The 27,862-nt window shown below is 48.5% G+C and overlaps 1 protein-coding gene across 1 annotated transcript; it reads right to left on the reverse strand.

The window, feature by feature from the left end:
* Positions 1-17,006: 17,006 nt before the first annotated feature.
* LOC131752628 (plasma serine protease inhibitor) lies at positions 17,007-27,767 on the reverse strand. The gene is made up of 5 exons (XM_059057133.2): positions 27,647-27,767; positions 21,216-21,837; positions 19,361-19,631; positions 18,852-18,999; positions 17,007-18,001 (listed from the first exon to the last, which is right to left on the reverse strand). The coding sequence occupies exons 1-5, from the start codon at positions 27,734-27,736 to the stop codon at positions 17,795-17,797; spliced, it is 1,338 nt and encodes a 445-aa protein (XP_058913116.2). The 5' UTR covers positions 27,737-27,767; the 3' UTR covers positions 17,007-17,794.
* Positions 27,768-27,862: the final 95 nt, after the last annotated feature.

Below are 27,862 nucleotides of genomic sequence, written 5' to 3' on the forward strand. Positions count from 1 at the left end.
TTTTTTGTTAACATAAGTCTGGTATCAATAAACTTGTCCTGTTTATTTATCTAAGTGTAACAAAAATAGCAACTGATCACATAAGTTCTTTTAAATCTGCTTTCCTGGAACTTTTCATTAGGAATCTCAGAATGAACCTTTAAAGGCCTCTCAAGCTCAATAAAGCCAAGCCATATACTTGCCATCAGACTTTGCCTGCAATACCTAAAGATTTAGGTGAATCCCTCCCTTCTTGAGATCCCCAAAATATCTTGAGCTTCCTGCAATTGCCAGGAAGTGACCTTCCTTAACTCACCTGATTAGACAGCCGGGAACCCTGTAAGCGAAGTACCAGACTGTTTTTCCAAGGGGATTTTTGGCTACATAAAGTCAATCTTAGTTCCTTAAAGCTGGATGGTAATATCAGAATTTATGCATACTCTTAAATATGACATTCCAAACAAAGCCTTGGTAATAAATCAATGTTTTTACAATTGTGTCCTGTTCTAAAGAGAGCAGGGTATTTTGAATTTAAATGACTAAATTGCCATGAAAATAAGAATAGTCATTAAGAGTTTCTGTGTCCTGGAGAGTTCAGATGGGGAGAAAAAGATAAATGTTTCATCTTTGTTTACAAAGCTATACAATATCAACGTGCTGCAAGTCATAGATGTCTTGAGAGAAGACATATTCCTTAAATCTGGTAGAATGAAACATTAAAAAATAGGCAATATTTAAATCAAAAAGTCATACAAACTATTATCTTCATCAGTTCACTCATTCCCATGAATTTAAATCTTGATTTTCATCTTTTTCCCCAGTTTTATGAGGCCATCAATTTCTCCATTCAAGTTCTGTAAATTCTTATACAGTTCAGTGATATGATCTGAAAGTTTATCAGAAAACTGTACTCCAGAGGAAGTATCAGAGTCCTTCCTATGAATCTCTCTGAAGGTGAAACATATTTGTAAAAGCAGCAGTGTAAACAATAACTCTCTATAAATGAAAAAAGACTTAAAAATATCCAATATTTAAGATCTGAGAGTTTCTTATAATGAAACTGACAAGAAAATTTGGTATTTCTGTGACACATTTGAAGAAAGTAACTAGATTTATGACTGATAACATTATACCAGGATGTATTACTTTTCCAAGAATTTTACATAGTTTTTGAAACAAAACAAGTTTTGTTCAAGTTATCAAAAGATTTGGTGAACCTATTTTAAAGTAGTTATACCAAAAAACACAATTATTCTTCGAGTTCACCTAAAAACTCTCATCTCATTTACATTTAATTTACTTATGAAAATTTTATCACACCAAGTTATATTTCTTGCTAACAAATTTTATATTAAAATTGGGTTCACTAAAAGTATTACACTTAATGTTGATAACTCTAAAGACGCAACCATATTAATTAAAGTAACAAACTTAAACTAGCTTTTAAAAAATTTTTTATTGGAGTATAGTTGATTTACAATGTTGCATTAGTTTCAGGTGTACAGCAAAGAGAATCAGTTATACATATACATATGTCTACTCTTTTTTAGATTCTTTTCCCACATAGGCCATTACAGAGTACTGAGTAGAGTTCCCTGTGATATACAGTAGATCCTTATTAGTTATATATTTTATATATCGTAGTGTGTATATATCAATCCCACCCTCCCAGTTTATCCCTTCCCCCTCTTACCCCCTGGTAACCATAAGTTTGTTTTCTACATCTGTGAGTCTATTTCTGTTTTGTAGATCAGTTCATTTGTACCCCTTTTTTTAGATTCCACATGTAAGCAATATCATATATGATGTTTGTCTTTCTCTGTCTGACTTACTTGACTCACTATGACAATCTCTAGGTCCATCCATGTTGCTGCAAATGGCATTATTTCGTTTTTTATGGCTGAGTAATATTCCATTGTATATATATATGCCACATCTTTATCCATTCCTTTGTTGATGGACATTTAGGTTGCTTCCATGTCTTGGCTATTGTAAATAGTGCTGCAATGAACATTGGGGTGCATATATCTTTTCAAATTATGGCTTTCTCCAGATATATGCCCAGGAGTGGGATTGCTGGATCATGTAGTAGCTCTATTTTTAGTTTTGAAGGAACCTCCATACTGTTCTTCATAGTGGCTGTACCAATTTACATTCCCACCAACAGTGATGAGGCTTCCCTTTTCTCCAAACCCTCTCCAGCGTTTATTGTTTGTAGATTTTTTGATGATGGCCATACTGACCAATGTGAGGTGATGACTCATTGTAGTTTTGACTTTCATTTCTCTAATAGTTAGTGATGTTGAGCACCTTTTCATGTGCTTTTTAGCTATCTGTATGTCTTCTTTGGAGAAAAGTCTATTTAGATCTTCTGCCCATTTTTTTGATTGGGCTATTTTGTTTGTTTGTTTGTTTTTTTCAGTATGCAGGCTTCTCACTGTTACGGCCTCTCCCGTTGCGGAGCACAGGCTCCGGACGCGCAGGCTCAGTGGCCACGGCTCACGGGTCCAGCCGCTCCGCGACATATGGGATCTTCCCCGACCGGGGCACGAACCCGTGTCCCCTGCATCAGCAGGCGGACTCTCAACCACTGCACCATCGGGGAAGCCCTGTTTGTTTCTTCGATATTGAGCTGTATGTTTGTATATTTTGGAGATTAATCCCCTGTCAGTTGCTTCATTTGCAGATATTTTCTCCAATTCTGAGGGTTGTCTTTTCATTTTGTTTATAGTTTCCTTTGCTGTGCAAAAGATTTTAAGCTTAATTTGGTCCCATTTATTTATTTTAGTTTTTATTTTCATTAATCTAGGAAGTGGATTGAGAAAGATCTTGCTGTAACTTATGTCAAAAATGTTCTGCCTATGTTTTCCTCTAAGAGTTTTATAGTATCCAGGCTTACATTTAGGTCTTTAATCCATTTTGAGTTTATTTTTGTGTATGGTGTTAGGAAGTGTTCTAATTTTATTTATTTACCTTTAGCTGTCCAGTTTTTCCAGCACCACTTATTGAAAAGACTGTTTTCTCCATTGTGTATTCTTGCCTCCTTTGTCATAGATTAGGTGACCATAGCTGCATGGGCTTATCTCTGGGCTTTCTATCCTGTTCCATTGATCTATATTTCTGTTTTTTTTGTGCCAGTACCATACTGTTTTGATGATTGTAGCTTTGTAGTATAGTCTGAAGTCAGGGAGTTTGAGTCCTCCAGCTCTGTTTTTCTTTCTCAAGGTTGCTTTGGCTATTCGGAGTCTATTGTGTTTCCATACAAATTGTAAAATTTTTTGTTCCAGTTCTGTGAAAAATGCCATTGGTAATTTGATAGGTATTGCATTGAATCTGTAGATTGCTTTGGGTAGTATAGTCATTTTCACAATATTGATTCTTCCAATCCAAGAACATGGTATATCTCTCCATCTGTTTGTGTCATCTTTGATATCTTTCATCAGTATGTTATAGTTTTCTGAGTACAGGTCTTTTGCCAACTTAGGTAGGTTTATTCCTAGGTATCTTATTCTTTTTGATGCAGTGGTAAATGGGATTGTTTCCTTGATCTCTCTTTCTGATCTTTCATTGTTAGTGTATAGAAATGCCAGAGATTTCTGTGCATTAATTTTGTATCGTGCAACTTTACCAAATTCACTGATGCATTCAAGTAGTTTTCTGGTGGTATCTTTAGGATTTTCTATGTATAGTATCATGTCATCTGCAAACAGTGACAGTTTTACTTCTTCTTTTCCAATTTGTATTCCTTTTATTTCTTTTCCTTCTCTGGTTGCCATGGCCAGGACTTCCAAAACTATGTTGAATAAGACTGGCAAGAGTGGACATCCTTGTCTTGTTCCTGATCTTAGAGGAAATGCTTTCAGTTTTTCACCACTGAGAATGATGTTCACTGTGGGTTTGTCATATATGGCCTTTAAAATGTTGAGGTAGGTTCACTCTATGTCCATTTTCTGGAAAGTTTTTATCATAAATGTGTTTTGAATTTTGTCAAAACACTTTTTCTGCATCTATTGCAATGATCATATATATGGGTTTTATTCTTCAATTTGTTGATGTGGTGTATCACATTGATTGATTTGCAGATATTGAAAATCCTTGCATCACTGGGAGAAATTCCACTGATCATGGTGTATGATCCCTTTAATGTGTTGTTGGATTTGGTTTGCTAGTATTTTGTTGAGGTTTTATGTGTCTATGTTCATCAGTGATATTCGCCAGTAATTTTCTTTTTTTGTGATATCATTGTCTGGTTTTGGTATCAGGGTGATGGTGGCCTCATAGAATGAGCTTGGGGGTGTTCCTTCTGCTGCATTTTTTTATAAGAGTTTGAGAAGTGTAAATGTTAACTCTTCTCTAAATGTTTGGTAGAATTCCCCTGGGAAGCCATCTGGTCCTGGACTCTTCTTTGTTGGAAGATTTTTAATCACACTTTCAATATCAGTACTTGTGATTGGTCCGTTCATATTTTCTATTTCTTCCTGGTTCAGTCTTAGAATGTTGTATTTTTCTAAGAATTTCTCCATTTCTTCCAGGTTGTCTGTTTTATTGGTTTATAGTTGCTTGTAGTAGTCTTTTATGATCTTTTGTATTTCTGTAATGTCCGTCATACCTTTTCCTTTTCTATTTCTAATTTTATTGATTTGAGTCTTCTCCCTTTTTTTCTTGATGAGCCTGGCTAAAGGTTTATCAATTTTGTTTATCTTCTCAAAGAACCAGCTTTTATTTTCATTGATCTTTGCTATTGTTTTCTTTGTCTCTATTTCATTTATTTCTGTTCCTATCTTTATGATTTCTTTCCTTCTACTAACTTTGGGTTTTGTTTGTTCTTTTTTCTCTAGTTGCTTTAGGTGTAAGATAGGTTGTTTATTTGAGATTTTTCTTGTTTCTTGAGGTAAGATTGCTTTGTTATTATCTTCCCTCTTAGAATTGCTTTTGCTGCATCCCATAGGTTTTGGATCATCTTGTTTTCATTGTCATTTGTCTCTAGGTATTTTTTTAATTTCCTCTTTGATTTCTTCAGTGATCCATTGGTTATTTAGTAATATATTTTTTAGCCTCCATGTGTTTGTGTTTTCTACCATTTTTTTTTCCTGTAATTGATTTCTAATCTCATAGTGTTGTGGTCAGAAAAGGTGACTGATAGATTTCAATGTTCTTAAATTTACCAAGGCTTGATTTGTGACCCAAGATGTGATCTATCCTGGAGAATGTTCCATGTGCACTTGAGAAGAAAGTGTATTCTGCTGCTTTCGGATGGAATGTCCTATAATTATCAATTAAGTCTATCAGGTCTAATGTGTCATTTAAGACTTGTGTTTCCTTATTAATTTTCTGTCTGGATGATATGTCCATTGGTGTAAGTGGGGTGTTAAAGTCCCACACTATTATTGTGTTACTGTTGATTTCCCTGTTATGGCTGTTAGCATTTGCTTATATATTGAGGTGCTCCTATGTTGGGTGCATGAATATCTACAATTGTTATGTCTTTTTTTTGGAATGAACCTTTGATCATTATGTAGTGTCCATTCTTGTCTCTTGTAACAGTCTTTATTTTAAAGTCTATTTTGTCTGATATGAGTATAGCTACTCCAACTTTCTTTTGATTTCTATTTGCATGCAATATCTTTTTTCATCCCCTCACTTTCTGTCTGTAGGTGTCCCTAGGTCTGAAGTAGGTCTCTTTTATAAAGCATATATATAGGTCTTGTTTTTGTTTCTACTCAGCCATTCTACATCTTTTGGTTGGTGCATTTAACCCATTTACATTTCAGGTAATTATTGATATGTATGTTCTTATTGTGATTTTCTTAATTGTTTTGGGTTTGTTTTTGCAGGTCTTTTTTCTTCCCTTCCTCTTTTGTTCTCTTCTCCTGTGTTTCCCGCCTAGAGAAGTTCCTTTAGCATTTTCTGTGAGGCTGGTTTGGTAGTGCTGAATTCTCTTAGTTTTTGCTTATCTGTAAGGTTTATGATTTCTCTGTCAAATCTGAAGGAGAGCCTTGCTGGGTAGAGTATTCTTGGTTGTAGGTTCTTCCCTTTCATCACTTTAAATATATCATGCCACTCCCTTCTGGCTTGCAGAGTTTCTGCTGAAAAATCAGCTGATTACCATATAGGGAGTCCCTTGTATGTTATATGTCACTTTTCCCTTGTTGCTTTTAATATTTTCTCTTTGTATTTAATTTTTATTAGTTTGATCAATATGTCTCAGCATGTTCCTCCTTGGGTTTATCCTGTATGGGACTTTCTGCATTTCCTGGACTTGGGTGACTATTTCCTTTTCCATGTTAGGGAAGTTTTTGACTATAATCTTTTCAAATATTTTCTCAGACACTTTTTCTTCTTCTTCTGGGACCCCTACAGTTTGAATGTTGGTGCATTTAATGTTGTCCCAGAGATCTCTGAGAATGTCCTGATTTTTTTTCATTCTTTTTTGTTTACTCTGTTCCACAGCACAGATTTCCACCATTCTGTCTTCAAGGTGACTTATCCATTCTTCTGCCTCAGTTATTCTGCTATTGATTCCTTCTACTGTATTTTTCATTTCAGTTATTGTACTGTTCATCTCTGTTTGCTTGTTCTTTAGTTCTTTTACATCTTTGTTAAACATTTCTTGTATCTTCTCAACCTGTGCCTACATTCTTTTTCTGAGATCTTGGATCATCTTTACTATCATTATTCTGAATTCTTTTTCAGGTATATTGCCTATTTCCTCTTCATTTATTTCATCTTGTAGGCTTTTACCTTGCTCCTTCATCTGTGACATATTTTTTTTGCTGTCTCATTTTTTTCTTTCCTTTTTTTTTTATGAGTGGGATTGTGTTCTTGTCTTACTGGTTGTTTAGCCTGAGGCTTCCAACACTGGAGTTTGTAGGCTGTTGGGTAGAGCTAGGTCTTGGTGCTGAGATGAGGACCTCCAGGAGACCTCACTCCATTGAATATTCCCTGGGGTCTGAGGTTCACTGCTAATCCAGTGTTTGGACTCAGAGCTCCCACTGAAGGGGTTTTGCCCTGACTTCTGGCTCGTGAACCAAGATCCTGCAAGCCATGTGGGGTGGAAAAAAAAAAAGAAAGAAGAGAACAATTGTAAAGAATAAAAATAAAATTAGACTAGGAAACTAACAGACATGTTAGAAAGAATATAAAAATAAAAATATAGATGAAACAACAACCAGAAGGTAAAACAGAACTACAATAGTAAAAACAGAGGAGAAGAAAAAAAGAAGGTGGAAAAGGCCTTGGCTCTGGACAGTGGGGCCTAGGCAGGGGCAGGGTTTGGGTGGTGGGTGTGGCCTATGCTTAGGACCCACATGGCTGGAAAAGGCCCTGGGGGGGTGGGAGTGGGGCTTAGGCTCAAAGCAACAGAAGGGGCCCAGGCATACCTCTAGTCTCAGAGGGTGGGGGACCCCGCCTGAGAGCCCAGCAGGCTTCCTGGGCCTGAGTGGGTGAGACAAATGCCCTCTGCTCCTCTCCCACTCCTCTGGTCCTGGAGGGCCCCTCCCACCTGCCTCTCCTGTTCTCCCCCAGCCTCCCTCCTATGTCCCCAGTACCAACACAACCTAGAGGGGGTCTCTGAGGGTGTAGGACCCAGCTGAGAGCCAGGCAGACTTCCAGGGTCGATTGGGCATGGGAAATGCTCGGCATACTCCCCCCGACCTGAGCCCCCAAGGTTCCCTCCGGGTTTAGCAACCCCTCCCCCCATCTCAGCCACCCCTCAGTGGTGCCTGTCCTGTCCAGCCTCCACTTCTCCTCCCCCTTCAGTCCCCCCATGTCCTACTGGTTTGCTTAGGGGTTCTTCCTATCTCCTTGGGCATCGAGGTCACCCACCAGCATCCGTCAGGCACCCTAGTTGTGGGAAAATGTGAACTCTGCGTCTTCCCACACCACCATCTTGACCTCACACATTTTTAATTGACTCTACTCTGAGGGCAGTGATTTTGCTGGGTTTTACTGGGGATACAGTAAGCTGGTCATTTTAGAGTTACATACACAAATTCTTTGATAATCCTGCCTTCAATAGATGGAGTTTAATTACCCTCTTCTTGAGCTGGAGTGGATGTAGTGGCTTGTTGCTAATGAAGGGAATGTGAATGAAAGGATCTGGTATCATTTCTGAATTGGGTTATAAAAAGATGCTACTTCTATCTTGGGTTCTCTCTCTCTCTCTCTCTCTCTCTCTCTCTCTCTCTCTCTCTCTCTCTCTCTCTCTCTCACACACACACACACACACACACACACACACACACACACAGACTCTAGCAGAAGCCATGTCTGAAGCAACCCTATGAATAGACCCAAAGGCAAAGAGCTGAGGCCTCTTGCCAACAGCCATGTGAGTGAGTCTGGATGTGGAATTCCAGCCCCAGGCAGGTGTGCACAGCATCTCAAGAGACACTGAATCAGAACCACCCATCTCAGCCCCTCCCAGATTCCAGACACACAGAAACTGTGAGATAATAAATGTTTTGTTGTCCTAAGCTGTAAACTTTTAGAATGATTTATTATACAACAGGAGATTAACCCAAATCCACATCACCTGCCCACTTGGCTCTCAGGATAGGGAAAGACAGTAAACCAGGACATTTGAGTATTATGGAAGAAAGCAGACACAGAACGGTGTGTGCCATACAGTTGATGCCTCAGTAAATGGGTGTTCCCTCGGCCTTTCCTCTTTTTTTTTTTTTTTTTTTTTTGTGGTACGTGGGCCTCTCACTGCTGTGGCCTCTCCCGTTGTGGAGCACAGGCTCCGGATGCACAGGTCCAGCGGCCATGGCTCACGGGCCCAGCTGCTCTGTGGCATGTGGGATCTTCCCGGACCGAGGCATGAACCCACGTTCTCTGCATCAGCAGACGGACTCTCAACCACTGCGCCACCAGGGAAGCCCCAGCCTTTCCTCTTTTTAAACAAGTTTACCCGTTCTTCTTTCTCCACACAGAGGCCTGGTCATAATGAGGATGTAATCACAGGTGATCTAACCTTTATGTTAAGAACTCAAATTCTCACAAATACCTTCTGAGGGAGGTACAGTTATTCTGTTTTACATATGAGGAAATTGAGGTACAGAGAGATGAAGCGAATTCCCCAGGTTGTAAGGCAGTAAATGTCCAGAGGGGATTCCGCATCAGGCCAGCTGGCTTTGGAGCCCACAGCGTTGTCCTCTCCAGGAAACACAGGCCTACTCCTGACTGCCCTGTTCCCAGCCTGGCTGCAGAGACACCACATGCAGCCCATGGGAAGGTGGAGGCATCCTGACTCTGCTCTGGGCCAGCCCATGGAAGGATCTGGCACCTGGTACAGAAAACGTGTGTAACGGAGCAGGATTCTAAGGGGTCTTCCTGGGACAGACCCCACCATGTCCTCCACCTGCCTCTGGTTTGTAGAAAAACTTTAACCTCCTAGGCCTTCCCCGAGTTCCAAAGAATAAATTTAATCAGAGAAGGGAGAAAATGCAGAAGCAAAGGAAAACAGTCAAGCAAGAGAAAATAATCATAGTTAAGCCGTTAAACAAAATCAAGGATCTTTAGTTCCTCCTCAAGGGCTATAGATAATATTCTGAGCCATATCCTTTGAGTTATTTTGCAGATACTGAATCCCCAGCAGGTGGAAGCTGCCCCCTAGCATATAGAACCCAGACCAGTTGAACCAGAAGGTTGATGATGTTGACTCCAAATTACCTCACCACCAACCAATCAGAAGAATGTCCATGAGCTGATCATGTACCCCACAACCCCCTCCCCTCCCCTTGTCTTTAAAAACATTTCCCTGGAAGCCATCGGGGAGTTTCCAGTCTTTTGAGCACTAGCTGCCTGTACTCCTTGCTTGGCGCCCTGTAATATATGCTGCACTTTCCTTTACCACAACCTGGTGTCAGACTGGTTTCATTGCCCATGGCCGAGCAGATCCAAGTTTGGTTCAGTAACATGTGGACAGTAATAGTTTCTGCTTTTAGGGATCCTGGAACATGAAGTCACCTGCAGGCTGCAGGACTCTTGGTTAATGTGGGTGCTGTTGACCAGAAGCCCTTGCATGCACTCCACTTCCTCCTGTACCCGCTTGGCAGCCTGGTCTGGCCTGAGACCCTCTCCCATATCACAGGGCTCTCCACTCTCCTTCGCAGGTGGTCTCCTATCACATCGATCCCCTCCTGCATCTTACCTGGGGTGCTGTAGCTCTCTCCATGTTTCAGAGATTTCTGGTAACCAGAATTTTGACATAGCTCCTCCTTGGCTTCTCTCCTTGGTGAGCTATCCCACTGACTATGCCCTAAATAACCCCCCACCCCACTGTTCTCTGCTCCCCATCTCAGTGAACAGTGCCTCTATCTTCCCAGCTCAGCCAGGAACCTGGAGTCATCTTCCCTCCTCCAGCCTCCCCTTTAGTGAGGGGCAAGATCTCCCTTGTCCACATCCCTGGAAACCACTTCTTATTCTCCATCTCTGCTGCCCACACTCTGGTCCCAGCTCCTGGCACTGCTCCCTGTGTCAGTGACCACTGGGTTGTCTGCACTCCTCCCTGCCTGCTCCTCCCCAGTCTGTTTTCTGCAAGGTCCCCAGAACATCTTTAGGGATACAGGCTGTTCAGGGCACTCTTGTGTTTGAAGTCCCCACCTCCAACCCCAGGCCTCCCTTCCATCCTCTGGTCCAGCAGCACCCATGTGGTCTGGCCCTGCCCACCTCTGCAGCTGGGACATCAGCATCAGGTCCCCAAGCACATTCCTGAGCGTAGAGTTGTCCCTGTAGAGCCCACAGGTCCCTCAACACATGCCGGGAGAAAGGAGGGTTTCAACTCCCTTTATAAACAAGGGGACCTCTGAGAACATTCTGTCTCAGGCTTCAGTTTGATGCAATCACCCTGAGTCAACCACTTTGTTATACCTAGGGCTGCACAGCATGGGGCAGGAAGCCCTCTCTGGTCCTTCTTGGTGGAATAGCCCCTCCTCTGACTCCTCCAAACCCATTCCCACTCCCCTTACAGCAAGAGCCTTTGCCTGCTGTCCCCATGATGGGACTTCCCCTTAGCTCTGCAGGGAGCACTGTTGGCTTTTGGCTGTGGGATGGCTGCTTCTCACTCACCCTTTTTTCCTACAGACAGAGCTGCCAGATTTGGCAAACGAATTCCTGGGACCTATCCCACAATTTCCTGGGACATACTTATGCTAAAAACGGATTCATTATCTGGAATTCATATTTATCTGGATGTCCTATATGTTATTAGCAGCCCCACCTGCACGATGCACTAGGGTAGGGGTCCAGGGCTCAGGAATAGGGGGTCTCAGGCAGTGGCCAGAGGACTTGCAGCGGCATGGCATCTTCTGCAGCCTCCCTCACTTCGCCCCTTCATTCATTCACCCAACATTTGTTGAGGGCACTTTGGGCCAAGGCCCATGCCAGGCACTGGGGCGGACCCTCGGGATTTCCTGATGTGTGAGAGACTCAGAAACATAGAGAGATGGTAACTCTACAGTGTGGGAAGTGGTGGAGGGAGCGGTGGATGTGGGGGACCAGAAATGGTCTGGGGGAGTCAGGAAAGCTCCACCAGGGATGGAAACTCTGGGCTGAGTCCTGAGGATGTGCCTGGGTTTGTGTTTATTACCAGCTGTGGCTCGACAAGGACTAGCTGGAGAAATGCCTAATACTAAAGAGTGTCTGGGCCCTAGGGGTGTAGAGTACAAGAGCGTTCAGGCCCTGAAACTGGGTGGTGGCAGCTGCAGGGAGGAGGGGGCGCAGATTCCCTGGGGCCAGAGCCAAATGAGAAACAAACGCTGTGGTCTTCTGTCTGCCTGTGCATCCGAATCCTGAGGGGGGTTTGTTAAAACACGCTGATTCTTCGGGTCAGGGCCAGGAATAGGCATTTCTAACAAGCTCCCTGGGTGATGTTGGTCACAGCCTGAGAAATGCTGCTGTAGGGTCAGGGCCCCTTCCCCTGCCTGGTTTCCTCCAATCCTTCAAACAGCCCCGTCAGCATCACCCCATGGGCCAGCGGGGGAAATTGACACGTGTGTTTGCCCAGCACACCTGGGAGCAGAGGCTGGGCCCTTGTCCCATATACTCCCTTAGCCCACGCTCACCAGACCCATCTTCCCCACCCCCAGCCTACCCCACCCCCGACCCGCCCGGGCTCCTTAACATCTGTGAAGGAAATGTACCTGCTGACCAAAGCCACGAATGGTTCACAGCAGCCTCTCTGGAAGACTGATGGAGAAGCAGGGGCCCAAAGAGGAGATGACTCGGAGTATCATGTCTCCCACGCCGCCCTGCCCAGGTACACAAAGAATGCTCAGCTCCTGGTACAACCAGAGACTGCGGCTGTAGTAGCTGCTGAGAAGCCACCCATCTCCAGAAGGCTGTGTGCACCCACGTGTGCACATATGGGCGAGTTAGCAATGCGGGCGTGCGTAGGAGCGTTTCGTTATCTGTACTCTGCGTCTTCACAGAAAATCACCATCAGAGATGGCATGGGGGTCTCTCGTACTAGATTCTCCCAAGTGGCCAAAGCATTTGTGTGTCTGTAGACGTTGCCACCTCGGGCCCACCTCGTTCCCTCCTCATTCCTTGGGGATATAGGTGGCAGATAGTCCACTTTGGGGTGCAGCTCTCTAGGAAACAGGAGAAGGTCACTGACATCACCTACTTGCCATCTCAGCCCCTTGCACAGGTGCCTCTCTTCCTCTTCATTAACTGAGACGATATATGCAGAGGGTTTGGAAGAGTGCCAGGCACGCAGTAGGTGGCATTCAAGTGCTACCCAGTGTTAGGAGTGCCTCCCCTGCCCCCAGCACCCTGCACAACCTAACAGGTGCTGGTGAAGAGCGAACCTCCCAGGCTCCAGCCACCCGTGTCCCGTCAGTTCCGTGAACAGCACACACTCTCCCACCTCTGGGTCTTCTTCACTCACGTTGTGCACAAGTAATGTTCACTTCATTCACTCCTGCTTGTCCCTCAGCTCTTGGCTTCAATGCCACCACCCCAGAGCTCCCTCTGGAGCCCCAGCTGCAGAAAGTCCTTGACTATCTCTCCTAGCACCCTGTTCTCCTCCTTAACTGCTCTCCTGCTTCAGCCTTCACAACCCTAACCCCACACCTATTCTCTTCCCTACTTTTTTTTTAACCTTTCACTAAAAAAGTCAACTTTCTAGTTTGAAACAATTTTAGATATACAGAAAAGTTGTAATGACAGTGCAGAGAGCTCCTGCGACATAAACATCTTACATAGCCGTGGTATATTTCTGAAAACTAAGGCGTGAACCTTTTACTGTATAGACTCATTTGGATTTCACTTTTTCCACTAATGTCCCTTTTCTTCTCCAGGATCCCATCCAAGAAACCACATTACACTTAATTTCCAGGTCTCCTTAGTTTTACCTGGCCTGTGACAGTTTCTCAGGAATCTTAATTTGTCCCGGCTGCCATAACAAAATACCACAAGCTTAGTGGCTTGTTCATGGTGGAAATCTACTCTTTACAGTTTTGAAGGCTGGACATCCAGGCTGGAGATCCGGGAACCAGCATGGCCAGGTGAGAGCTCTCTTCTTCTTGTGTCTGCACATGGGAAGGGATGAGAGAGAGCTCTGGGGTCTCTCTTTTTGTTTGTTTTAATTTTTTTTTCTTATTAGTCATCCATTTTATACGCATCAGTGTATACATGTCAATCCCAATCTCGCAATTCATCACACCACAATTCTCACCTCTGGGGTCTCTTTTAAGGGCACTAATCGCGTTCATGAAGGCTCTACCCTCATGACCTAGTCACCTCCCCATGACACCACCTTATAATACCATCACACTGGGGGTGAGGATTTCAACATGTGAATTTTGAGGGAACACAAACCTTCAGTTCATAGCATCAGGCTTTCCTTGTTTTGCATAACCTTGGCACTTTTGAAGAGTACTGATGGTCAGGTATTTTGTTGAATGTCCCTCAGTTGGGGTCTGTATGCTGTTTTCTCATGATCAGAGTGAGGTTATGTGTTTGGGGGAAGATCCCACTGAGGCAATGCTCCCTTCTCATCAGCCCATATCAGAAGAAACAAGATGATAACACAACATACCACTGGTGAAGTTGACCTTGACCACACAGTCAAGGTACTTCACCCAAGGTCGTGGATGTCAGGTCTCTCCACCTAGCACTACTATTCTTTACTTCCTGCTCTAATTGTCAAACTCACATTCCATAGCATTTGCCATCAACTGACGTGCGATGTATTTTACTTTTCTTTTTTATTCTTTGTTATTTTTTTTGTTATTGTCACTCCACACTAGAATATCGCTCCCCCAGAGCAGAGATCTTTGTTGTTTTCTTCATTTATCTCCAGCACCTGGAGCAGTGCCAGGGGATATTCAATAAACCTCTGTGGACAAAAGAATTACCCTCATCACAGTTTGTAATTCTGCTTGTTTGTTTGTGTACCTGGTTATTGCCTAAGCCCACATCTGCTGGGCTCACCATCACACACTTTTACTAGCTCGTTGCCTGATTCCCTGTAGGCACCCCATGAGCAATGGCCTTTGGATGAAAGAGCTAAATAAACAAGTGTAGTCTGGGCAAGGCTGTTTAATGGGGCATGAAGTGCTTCCTCTGGAGACCAAGTTCATTCTTTTTGGTCTGGGTTTCTGCAGAGAGAGGTGGGTGAAGGAGTCCTGGGCCCTAGCACTGTTCCTCCACTTTCTGGCAGCAGTGGAGTCCACACGGGGAGGACCTCAGAGTGCACGTGGTCAGAGAGGGAAATGAAAGTGGGTTCCTAAGAACCCGAATGAACTTGGCAACAGCTGCCAAGAAACTCAAAGGTGGGGTGACTGCTATGGGTTGAATTGTGTCCCTCTAAATTCATATGTTGAAGTGCTAACCCCCAGTACCTCAGAATGTGACTGGATTTGGAGATGGCATCTTTAAAGAGAGGATTAGGTTAAAATTAGGATGGGCCCCAATCCAATATGACTGATGGAGATTGGGAGATGAGAAGATTTGGACACAGACATACACACACACAGCGAAGCCCATGTGAGGACACAGAGAGAAGACGGTCGTCTACAAACACAAAAGAGAGCCCTCAGAAGAAACCAGCCCTGATGACACCTTGATCTCAGACTCCCAGCCTCCAGGACTATAAGATAATACATTTATGTTGTTAAGCCACTCCGTCTGTGGGACTTTGTTATGGCGGCCCTAGTAAATGAATACAGCGGCTAGGAAAGGGGGTCCCGAGGGGGACAGCCATGCCTATAATGCGGGCTCTGACAGAGCTGGTACTTTATCTCACCTGATGAATGAGGTCTATCCCAGGGAGGGGCAGGTGGGGCTGATGGAGAAGCAGGTGTGGATGGGTGTGAGCGCTCCCTAGGGTGCTGAGTGAAGCATCTATGGTCTGCACAGATGGGAGGCTGAAGGGCAGGAAGACGTCCAGGGAGTGAAGTAGGTGTGACGTGGATGGCCAAAGTACCCTGAAATCAGGAGGAGAGAGAAGAGACAAAACCTGGGCCTCGTGTTCAGAGTCCCTGTCCCTGGACCTCAAGCACTGTCCCCTCTTTCCTCCTTGCTCTCCTTCCCACTCTCTGCCCTGGTCCAGGCTGAAGTCTCCACAATTTCCCATCCATACTGCAGCTCACTCAGCCTCACGCTCTCCCCAGCTGTCCCCTTGACCTGGAAGTCGCAGCTCTGTTTCCAAGTCTGCTGCCTGTGAAGCCCTACAGGCCCTTCAAGATCAGCTCAGTGTCACTTCTTCAGCACAACCTTCCCTGAGCCCTCAGAAGTTAACTGTCCTTCTCTCTCTCTCTGAGTTGCTCTATCAGCTTGTTCAGCCCAGGATCGTGTGACAATTGACTTACATGACCTGCCGTGACTCCCAGCTCGGCGCTTCCTTCCACGACACCCCAAATCGGCCGCCCTGAGCCCGGCCCGATCCCCACGCGGGAGCTGTTTTTTGTGACTGTTTGCTGAGTGAACTTTAGACAGCGCTGGACCTTGGCCTTACACACGTGGCACAGCCAGGACCTCCCCCTGACCTTGGACTGGCTGAGTAAACTCTGAGAAAAATATTTGCCAAAAAAGACCAGGTGTTGCGAAAGGAAAAGACACACAGGGGCGGGTCTGGCTCCATGAGGAGGCCCCATCCTCCAGAGCTTCCCAAGCCCAAAGCAAAAACGCAGACAAGCTGTCTGGCTCTGGTTGCGGCCATCTACCCTGCCGCCGGCCGACACCTGTGCCATCTGGGTCCCTGAGCCTGGGCTTTACACCGTCACCAGCAGGGGGGCTCTGGGCAAGCACTTATGTTTCCCTCTGTGAAATGAGGACGCTGAGATAGACCTTACGGGGTTGTTGAAGGATTAATGACATCACAGATGCAAAGTGTCCCCACAGCTGGCACATAGTAGGTGCTCAGTACTTTGAGGGATGGTCAAAGCTTGGAGTTCTGTCCCCGTTAGTTCTAAGGGGCACCCACACGGCCCAGTCTCTGGGGTCAGAGCGCTGGGCGCAGGCTCATGGAAAGCAAGCTTTGGGCATGTAAGGTGGGGGCGACAGGCACTCAGGGGTCAGACTTGGGGACAGCTAATTAGGGGACAGTCCGAGACTGAGTGAAGGACTCATTCACTCATTCATTCATTGATTCTTGAAGCTGTCCAATCCCCTTTATTTGACAGACAAGGAAGCATGGTGGGTTTCATGAAGGAGGAGACTGAGCCTACCTGGATGACAAGGGAGCTGGTGCCCTGATGCACTTGACCTGGACTTCTGTTTCTGGCTCATGTCTCCTCTGTGGCAGAGCCCAGGGCTGAGAGGGTGGTCCAGGGTCCACACTCCTGGGGTCAAATCCTACCTCCACCACCAAGGAGCTGAGTGACTGTGTAGATTACCTGTTCTCTGCAAGCCTCACCTTCCCTATCTGTAAAGTGGGGATAACAGGAGTGCCTGCCTGGCACAGATATCGTGAGGTGTGAGTGCAACCATCCAGATGAAGCGCCTAGCATCAGTCCTGGAACATAAGCTATTAATGCTGCTGTTCCCAGAGATACTTCCAGAAGGACAATGACACCCAGTGTTTGCAAAATGCTTTATTGTTATTGCTGACACTAAAATCCACAGTTAGTCATCAGGGTCTTCAGCCGATACTCTAGTATTTGCAACAGGCCTCCGTTCTCCCACCCCCGGCCAAGCCCATGAGGTTGTAAAAGTACCCACAGGACAGTACAAACCTGGGAAGGCCGTGTCCACCCTGCCGTCCGCCTGCTTTCCTTAAAAGATGGGTGGCACTTGGATGCATTGAAATCAACTGATTTGTGGGGAACATTCTACCCTTTTCATATGATTTCAAGGATCCTCCAGTCCTTGACCTGACCCTTCATCATATACGTGGGGAAACCAACGTCCAGAGAGCGACAGTATTACCCAATGTCACACAGCTGGAACAGAAGCCCACTTCAGACCCCCATTCCAGTGTCCCTTCCAAACCATGGCAAACTGGTAGCTGGTGTTGCAGACGGATGGGGAACTCGGCTTGGGAATATGCCTCCTGGTGGAAACATCTACTGGAACAATCCTCCTGGATTGGATTCTGAGCTTTTCTCTGCCACTAGCATGCTGTGTGGCCTCTCTGGATCTCAGTGCTAATCTCCGTCGATGAAAGGGGAGAGCAAAACCAAATGTTCTCCAAAGCACCCGTCTTGCAATCATGTGAAAAGAAGAAATCATCAGTATTTCAATGTTATTGTCATTATTATTATTTGTGGAAGCCCCATTAGTCAATTAAACCTGTGTATATCACCAGCTCCCAGCAGATACATGGGCATAGCGCACCCTCATCTTCCACTATGGAAGCCCGTGCCTTTCAGGAGAAAACCCCATTGCAAGGGCGAGTCACTTTGCCGAGGAAAAGGATGTGTTTGCCGTTCTCCACAATGAGCATCAGAAAGGGCCTGTTGAATACGATCCTTTGAGAGCTCATCCGGGCAGATCTGAACATGAAGGTCGTCCCCGTGGCTGCAGCCGCTTGGGTTCCCGACTCGTCCACCTCCACCACGGCTTTGTGCACCATCTGCAGGGGAGACATCAGGCGTCACCGAGCCACCGGGGGCTGGGAGATGCCATCGGGGGAAACGCACAAGCTTCTGCCAGCAGCATCACTGTCAAAGTTTCTGTGCTCCTGAGCCATGAAGCAGATAGGAGATGATGTGATTGAACAGCTACTGAGCAGCGCGGCTTACAGGTGAGTGCATGCGTGTCTTTCACTGAATTCTCACTGCATCTAGCAGCAAGGGTGTGACTCTCCAAGTTTATAGAGAGAAAGGAGGCTCAGAGAGGTCGAGTAATGCTGGAGGTCACACAGCTGGTGAGTGAAGGAGCTAGCATCCAATTCTTAGTTTTGATTGCTTCAGACAAGACACCTTCCTCCAAGGTGCTGGATAGGGTTTCCGGATGTTCAGAGGACAAGATGCAAAGTGAAACCTTTGCTTCTTGAGGGAAAAGAGGAGAGAGAGAGAGAAAGGATTTGGAATGAGGAATAGGATAGGATAGGATAGGATAGGATAGGATAGGATAGGATAGGATAGGAATAGGATAGGATAGGATAGGATAGGATAGGGATAGGATAGGATAGGATAGGATAGGATAGGATAGGATAGGATAGGATAGGATAGGAATAGGAATAGGATAGGATAGGATAGGATAGGATAGGATAGGATAGGATAGGATAGGATAGGATAGGATAGGAATAGGATGGGATGGGATGGGATGGGATGGGATGGGATGGGATGGGATGGGATGGGATGGGATAGGATAGGATAGGATAGGATAGGATAGGAATAGGATAGGATAGGATAGGATAGGATAGGACAGGATAGGATAGGAATTTCTGAAAGCAGGTGCTCAGGAGCTTCTGGGCTCACCTCAGACACCTGGATGCTGGAATGGTTAGAGATGCCGGTCAGGTCAGCACGGGAGGTGAAGACATCTCTGATTCCCAGCTTGGGGAGGACTTTCTCCAGCTGATAGGAGCTCTCAATGGAGAACTTGGGTAGGTAAAGCTCAAGCTGCCTGGAAAGAGAAGACCTTTCTTGGACTCTCCCAGAGCACTGGCTCACTGAGCTCACATTCCTGCCATCTCCTCTTGGTTTTGTAATGCTCCTCCAGCCCGTTGCCTACAATGGAACCCATCCTACTCTGGACTTGGACCTGGGCTGTCCTCAGAGGTCACTGCCCACTCTGATGGCCCCACCAGAAAACCCAGGTTCCAGCCCTGCTCCCTCTAGCTGGGGTCAGGCCAGGGGGCTGGGACTTCACATGATGCCTCTGGGCTGGGAGGCGGCTCCCAGGCCAGGTGAGTTTCTCCCACCGCTGCCGTGTGGCCCTGCAGGTATGCAGCAGCAGGCTGGCCCTGGAATAGTGTGAAGGATACCTCTTCATGGACATCTTGAGCCACTTCCTCAGTGTTTTCTCTTTCAGGCCATTTTCCACCTGCCCCATCCCGCCCTCGCGGGGGAGAATGAAGAAGGCGGTGGCGTTCCCTTGGTAGGGGACCCCTACCACCCTGCAGGAGAGGTTTCGGTCCACAAGGTAGTAAAACTGATCCTCTCGTTTCATCATGGGTACCCGCACCACCGTCTCCGGGGTCACGTGGAAGTCCTGCTCCTGGGTGCTTTCGCGGTTGAAGCTTGTCTCCCACTTGGCTAAAGATTAAAATGGAAAAGGAATTAAACATTCCCAGCTGCCAATGAAAAGTGTGTAGACAGTAAACCTACCAAACAGACAGCATCCTCTTTGGGGCAGTCGTATTGGCGGACCTGACTGCCAAACCTCTTGAATATGAAGACAAGCCCCTTCCTAATTCGGGGCACAGGCTTGAACTTTTTGTGGGGCTTTATTTCCACATTTGCAAAACACGGAGGTTGGTTTTCGTGTCTTTAGAGACCCTTCACTCTTAATGTTGTTGGTCGGAATCTCTGATGTTGCTACTGAAGGTCAAACATCCCCGTGAAGAGGGCAGCTAACATGTATGGCTGACGAAGCGACACGATATCTGGGTGAGTTATTCTCTTTTTCACTCTTTTCCCAATATTGGATCTCAGTCTGGGTTTGGGAGAAAGGTTGGTAAGATTCCTGCAAAAACATGATTCTTCCTGCTGGGAAGTCTGTGATTATGCTTCTTGCTGTGTCTGCTTGGGACGTTTTGTTCAAAGTGGTACCAGTAATTGTTTCCATTTTCTTACTAGTTATCAAATATAGATCCCGCCTGCATGCCCCACTTAGATTATTTCACAGCTGTCCTCTGCAGCCCAGCCCCAGACTAGGGGATGAGAAATCGTAGAGTCCAAGCCTGATACTCACCATCTGTGCCCACGGGAAGAGGGGGGCTTGGTTAACAGTGTAACTCTTTTCCTCTTTCCTTTTCCCTCCCTGCCCCTCCCCATCCTCAGCAAGCCCCATGCAGGGTGCTCAGGGGCTCAGTATCTAGAAGGAGAAGCAGGCGTACAAGCTAAGATGAGTAGGGATATTTACAAGAAATGCCAGGGAGATAAAGATGGGGAGGTCAGCTCTTGGGGAGGGGAGAGAGGAATGTTCAGGGCACAGGCTCTTGTTCCAGGATCTCTCGGCTGAGGAAACAGCCCCTAAGAGGATATGGGTACCAGGGAGCATCTGGGAAATTCCCTCTAAGGCCCTTCTAAGGCCCACAGTCCTGCCCTGAGTAGCCATGCTGTCAGTTTCTTTGGCATCGTGGCCTTGACAAACTCATGCTTCAGAGCCCGGGGGGAAGCTGTTGCTTTTTTTGTGTGTGTGTGATATGCGGGCCTCTCACTGTTGTGGCCCCTCCCGTTGCGAAGCACAGGCTCCGGACGCGCAGGCCCAGCGGCCACGGCTCACGGGCCCAGCCGCTCGGCGGCATGTGGGATCTTCCCGGACTGGGGCACGAACCCACGTCCCCGGCATCAGCAGGCGGACTCTCAACCACTGCGCCACCAGGGAAGCCGAAGCTGTTGCTTTAAGTGCCCCCAGGGGCACAAACAAGAACCAGCTCTTCCCCAGTGGAGGAAACAGCATCCTGGGTCTTTCACACCACCTTATGCAGTAAGAAGGCACTGTCTCACCCAGCTGCTATTGGCTTCACTCTATCAAGAGGAATCAGAAAAGAATAAATCCACTCCCGCTCTTCCATGTGTGCGGTAATTGGTTTTGTTTTTTTTTGTTTGTTTGTTTTGTTTTGTTTTTTTGCTTTTTGACAAAAGCATCTTAAAAGAGAAAGTTCAGGGCCTTACCTTTAAAGAAAATGTAATTCACCATGACCATGACCTCGGTGCCATCCAGGCCCTTAACCAAGTTCACAATCTTGCCTTTCGTTTGCTTTGCCACGTAATCATTGATCTGCTTCTGGGCCCGTTCAGGGTCCTCAAAGTCGGTGGGGAAAGTGTCGGCCAGGTACAGCGTCCTCATGGCACCCAGGAAGGCCTCCTCGATGGGCACCGTGGGCTTGGCGAACAGGGCGTTGCCGAGGCTCAGCTGGAGGCCGTCTCTGGGCCGCTGGAGCTCCCGCAGCAGCCGCTGGGAGGCGCTGTGGAGCCCCTCCTCCTGGCCCTCCTCGGGGCTGAGGCCCAGGCCCGCCAGGACCTGCGCCCTCGTGGTGGCCCGCGCGCCCAGGGAGAGCATGGCCAGGCTCACGGAGATGCTCAGCGGGGAGAAGAAGATGTTCTGGTCGGGGGCAGCCGCGGCCAAGGCCCTGTAGAGGTCGAAGACAAAGTGCCGGCCGCTGGGGGCCACCGTGGCGACTGCGGGCGGCAGCTCCTGACCTCTCTTCTTCTGGGCGCGGCGCAGGGCGGCCACCCGCGGGCTGAGAAGCGCCAAGCACAGGAGCAGGCGGAGCCGCATCGTGGCTGCCCGGGTCTGAAAGGGAGAGCGGGAAGGCGGCCTCAGAGACGGTGGGCGGCCAGCACACCCTCTCAGAGACAGGGTGGGAACATCACAAGCAAGGCTGACATTCCGGGAGGCGGCACCGCCGACGGGCAGCCTCAAAGGGCGATGATGAATCGGAGAGGCTGCGAGTGAGGGTTTAGGTAGCGCGGGAGGGGCTGGAGCCCAGGGACTCGAGGACAAGGACATGTGTCGGTGGGGAGAGCCAGGTCAAGGCGGAGGAGTGAGATCCCAGGTGGGGACTGGCCGCCAGGGCCGGAAGCCTCCCCCACCCACGTGGAGGTACACGTCCCAGGGGGATGGGACGCGGGGCCGGAGGGTTCTCCCGTGTTCTGCGTGGTGAGCGTCTCTGAGGTTCCCGGGAACTGGCAGCCTGTTTCCATACCTGGCCCCTAAGCCTCACTTCCTTCCCTGGGTGTCCTCGTGTCCTTCTATGAGCTCAGGGCAACTGCCCGCGTGGCCCCTGCCACGCTGCTGGATTCGTCCCTGTTCATTTGGAGCATCTGCGCCATGGCGTGGTGGGTAGGGTGCCAGCCTCCCGTGGTTCATTAGTGAACACACGGTGCCACCAGTGCCCCTCTCCTTCCCCGGGGGCTGCTCCAGGACCCCTCAGAGCCCTCCTCGTCCCTCATCAGAGGCACCTTCCCGCCTTGAGGAAATTCTTCCCTCTTAACAGAAGCCCCCCAGCTTCCCTTCTCTTCTGCGATGGGCTGAGTTGTGTCCCCCAAATCCATTCGTTGAAGTCCTAACCCCCTGTACCTCAGAATGTGACTGTATTTGGAGACAGGGCCTTTCAAGAAGTCGTTAAGTTAAAATGAGGTCGAGTGGGCCCTGATCCAATGTGGCTGGTGTCCTTATAAGAAGAGGACGCTAGGACACAGACTGAGGGGCGACCGCGTGCGGAGTGTGAGGGCACAGGGAGGAGGAGACATTCACGTACGAGCCAAGGAGAGAAGTCCTAGGAGGAGCCAGCCCTGCTGACCTTGGACTTCCAGCCTCCAGGACTGTGAGACCATAAACGTGTGTTGTTCGAGCCCCCGGGCATCTCTTCTTCTGTGTCTCCCCCAGGGGAGGAGGCCCTCAGCTTCCTTTTGTCTGTCTATGGCCTCTCAGGTGGGCCCTGGGGGCTCTTCCATCATTCTGGCCTTGTCCTCCGCCCGCGGTCTCCCTCATGACCACCTTCCGAGACCCCTCCTCTCCATCCAGAAACCCTGCCTGTGCCCGGGCCTCCTAAAGCCCTCCTTCCACCCGCCGTGAGCAGTGCAGACTCTGCAGCCCAGCAGCTTGGGTTCAAGTCTCAGTCCCACTGTTTCCTCCAAAGTGCGCTGTGGCGCAAGTCAGTTACACCCATGCCGCTGTCCCACCTGTACAATGGAGGTCATGACAGAACCTCCACCAGGGGCTGGGCCTTTAATGATCAACATATGTGACGTGCTTGGAGCAGTTCCCGGTGCAGACATGCTGTCCAGGTGTGAGTTGTTGGTCTGGCAGCGACTGGCCAGAGCCCCACCCGAGAGCCCCGTTTCCCCAGCTGTACCGTGGGGTACATGCTTTCACACACACACACACACACTCTCGTGGCAGCCTGGTGGCGGCTGGACAACTAATTCCCACGGTGGCCTGACTGACCCCTGATGAGACCTCTCGCTTGGCACGCATCCCCGGGTGGACACCGTGTCGTCAGGTGCCCCAGGCCCAGGGCGAGCACAGACACAGAGTCACAGACCCACGCAAAACCAAACGCCAAAGAGCCCCAAAGAGCTGCATTGGACGTGGCTGGCGGGGGGACACCAGGGAGCTTGGGAATCAGCCGTCCTGGCCGTCTTTGTCTGAATGAAATTGACGGACTCAGCAAGTCATGCTCACCACCCCTGGCCTCCAAACTGCACCTGAGCCCACAAAGGAAGTTCATTTAGAATATTCTGTCTGCAGAACCTCCAGCTACCCTGAACCAAATATAGCGGCCTGAGCAGTCCCCAGGCCCGCGGGGGGCCCAGGTGCATCGCCAGCACCCGCCACTGCTGGGGGCTGTGCTGTCTTGACATGTATCAACTGCTTTAGCCTCACACCTGCCCATGGAGGCAGGTTCTATTGCGGGCTCCATTTTACAGACGGGTCATCTGAGGCTCAGAGAGGATGACTTGCTTGCTAGTAGTGGCAAAGCGACTAGGGTTCAGACCTAGTTCTGACCCTCACGGCTCACTCTCTGAACCACCACACCATTTAGCTTCCCCAGATCCCTGGTCCTCCTGCTCTGTATCACAGCCTCCGGATCTTGTATTCTTGGCCTCCACGGTCCCCAGCGATAGCCCCTACTCTGCAGAGAATGAAGAAACAGGCTTCCCATGCTGACACTCCCTTTTTGTTCCCACTTTGAGACTTGCCTTCACGGAGGTCTTTAAAGGACATGGGTGGGTGGTGTGATCTCTGTGTCCTTTAGCGAGCGGAGTGTTAGAATCATCAATGTAGCAGGATGCTGCTGAAGAAGCAGTTCAGCTCACCGACGCCCCAGCTCCCAGACACAGATTAACACCGAGCTGATAATTACCCTAAAAGAAATACTTTCAGAGAATAGCTACAGACCGCAGAAGAGTTTTCTGCTTGGACGGAGCCCAGGGGCAGCTGGCGGGGAGCAGGAGTGAGTCCCAGCCTCCCATCCTCCCATTCCCTGCAGCCTGGTGACCTTGAGCCGGGCCCTTCCCCTCTCAGGCTTTCATTTCTTCATAAGAACCTAGAGGTCTAGGTGCTGTGGCTCCACCACTGCCTGACCCCCCTGAAACACCAGCGATCTGACGGGCCAGAGCCACATCTCTGAACTCCCCATAGAGAGCAAGGGCTTAGCTTCCCTCAGGCTCCCCTGGGCTGCAGGTTTGGGACCCAGAAAACCTTGCTCCATTTAGCTCTCTCTCTCTATCCCTCTTACTGAAGCCACTGTTTATTAAGGGACCTGTTAGACACTGCATTTCATCTTTACCAAAAGTGTTATTAGCCCCATTTTACAGCCAGATAAACTGAGGCTTAGCAAAATGGAAAAGCTTGTCCCAGCCAGTGAGTGATGGAACCAGTTTAAAATCCAGATTCCTCTGACTGGTGTACACGCTGCCTCTTGGCTCCCCTTTATGGCTCTGGGGAATGACACATTGTTCCCCCTCCTCTGTGGCTGCTGGTGGGTACCCCTGGGTCTCTCCCAACCTGTTCACCTGAATTAGCTCATTTACACTCCTCCACAGCAACATGGAGTTGGTATCCTTGTCACAATTGTATGGAAGAGGAAACAGACGGTCAGAGAGGTTACTTCTGAGAAAGTGGAGGCCCGGGGGTGCTCATTTCAGGTTTCCTAGTTTCTGAGCCCAGTCTTTGCCATTACGCTCGTGGGCCTCTGGTACAAATATACAGCTTACAGAGTTTCGTGCCAACTTTGAGCCGGTGGAGAGTCTGCTCCAGGCTCTGTGAGCCTGGCTCTCGGGACACCAGCCCCCGCGGCGTGTCGGCAGAGCCTGCCTGGCTGACCGTCTCCTGGGCCCCTGACGCGAGCGTGTCTGCGGAGATGCTCCCACGTGTCAGAGGGAAGAGTGCAGATCGATCAGTTTCCTCTGGCATCTCAGGCCAAAGGGACTTGCGGCCACAGAGGGTGGGCATGGGGTAGGCAGGCCCTGGGCAGTCCTTCCTCTGGTCCCCCGCCATCCAGACCCAAAATCTGCTGGCGTGTATTCCAAATGTTGGGCAACAGAGTCCCACCGAGGTAGACTTTGGACTCAGCCATGGGAGGTGTGCAGCTCAGAAGGGTCTGTCCACTATCTGCTAATTACGCAAGGAGATAGATACAAGATGTGGAGCCCAGGCAGAGAGCGAAAGACAAAATCACAGCTTCCCCTGGATCCTAAAGACCAGGGGGCAGAGCTTCCTGGAATCAGTGACCTGCGGGACTTTCCTAACCTCCTTCCCCATCTCCAGACGATCAGCAAGGCTTGCCAGTTTCTAGCTCCGAAACCTGCCTACCTCGCCCCATTTTCCCTGCCACCATTCTAATGGAAGCCTTTTTTTTTTTCTTTCACCTGGACACCACTTCTCCTGGGCCTGAGAGCCATTCTACATACATAAGTACACTCTGAAAGGATCCCCTTCAATCACAAACACGGTCGAGGCGCTCCCCTGCCGAAGAACGTTCTTGCTGCCCACTGGCTTGGTAAAACCGAGCTCTGATTTGCACGATAACCCATGAGGATGCAAGCAGTCTGGCTCTGTCTTGCTGTCCCCGGCCTCACGCGACCAGCTCTGTCTCCCAGGGCACACTTCTTCTTTTTCCATTCCTAACACAGAGGCCCCATCCCAGCCCTGCGCCCTTCCACACTCGGCTCTCCCTCCTGGAACCCTTTCTCCACCTTTCTCACAAGGACCAGTTTCTCCCTGAGTCCAGGCCTCCACTTAGCTGTCACTTCTTGGCGGTACCTTGTCCACACGTGACCGCGCCCTCTCTGCCGTTCTTCTCTATAGCAGCCCCTTTGATTGTTTCTCTCATGGCTCCATCAGTTACAGAAGTGCGATTACCTATGCGTGTGCTGTTGACTCCTCTTGTTCCGGCCTCTCCCCCGCTAGAACATGTGCTTGTAAGAGAAGACCCTCATCTGTGCTGGTCCTGCCGTGACACTTTCAGTCAAGGGGTGTGGCTCAGGCACCCCTGTTAACGAATGGATGAGTGGATGGATGAACGGACCCTGTCTCCTTGTCTGTAGTTCAAGGTGTTAGACCACACGCTGGCCACCGAGTCGTGGGAATGAGCCAGGCTGGGCATCCGGGGCTGAGCCCTCGTGGCCCTGGGGCTAACATGCCAGCTGACCTTGAATAACTCAGCTGACCTTGAGTAACTCAGCTGACCTTGAACAGCTCAGCTTCAGTTTCCTTTCTCTTTCTTTTTCAAAACCACTCTACTGAGGCCGGACTGACACCCCAAAACCTGTACATATTTAATGTAGACAATTCGATGAGTTTGGAGAGACGTACACACCCGTGAAACCATCACCACCGTCAACACCTCAACACATCCATCACCTCCCAAAGATCCCCCCGCCCCCTTTATTCTTCAAACTGCAGTTTCTGGATCTGTCAATAAGGATGTTGACCCAGGGGAGCAGTTTCCCTTTTATTGTTGCATTTCAGGCCAAAAGCCTCATCCTTAGAAAAACGGGAAATTTCACTCTCTTTACATCCACATTTTGTTTATTTAACAAACGGCCAAATGGCATCTGGAGCTCTAACAACCACTCCGGGTAGCAGCCTCTGGGCAGGGCAGCCTTATCTCAGGGAAACAGATTATATTTGAACATTTTTCCTGGTTTCTAAAGGTCCAAGGTTCCAGGCACAGAAAACAATAGAAGCTACGGTTTATCGAGCACGTCCTGGGTACCAGACATTTTGTCCCCGTTCAGGGTTTCTCAGCACCGTTGGCCTTCGGAGCCAGATCATTCTTTGTGGTGGGTGCTGTCCTGTGCATTGCAGGGCGTTTAGCAGCATTCCTGGCCTCTACCCACTGGAAGCCAACAGCAACCCCCGCACCCCAGTTATGACAACTAAAAATGCCTCCACACATACCAGATGTGCCCGGCGGGGAAAATCATACTTGGGTGAGAACCATCACTGATCTAATCTTCACAGTCACACCCCTGGCTCCCTCCCCACCACTGTGTCCTGCTCACCCTGGGACACCTCCAAAGTGTCTAAGCCCTCCAGAGTCCATTCCTCGCCCCTGAGCCCACGGCCCCCCATCCACTGCGCCTGTACTTACTCTGTCCAGCGGCCGAGCGCGCACACAGCAGAGGCGACGGTCTGTTGGGCTCGGAACAGAGCAGAGTGCTGGCTGGACTGGAGCCAGCATCTGTCACTGACTACAGCGGGACCCTGACTCCGCCCCTCCCCTGGCCCCGCCCCCGCCCCCCTCGCCCTGTCCTGGCCTGGCAGGGCTTCTAGGCCTACCAAGCCAAAGCCACCTGAGCTCTGACCA

The sequence above is a fragment of the Kogia breviceps genome, chromosome 3 (genome assembly GCF_026419965.1).
Source record: "Kogia breviceps isolate mKogBre1 chromosome 3, mKogBre1 haplotype 1, whole genome shotgun sequence".
Taxonomy (NCBI): Eukaryota; Metazoa; Chordata; class Mammalia; order Artiodactyla; family Physeteridae; genus Kogia; species Kogia breviceps.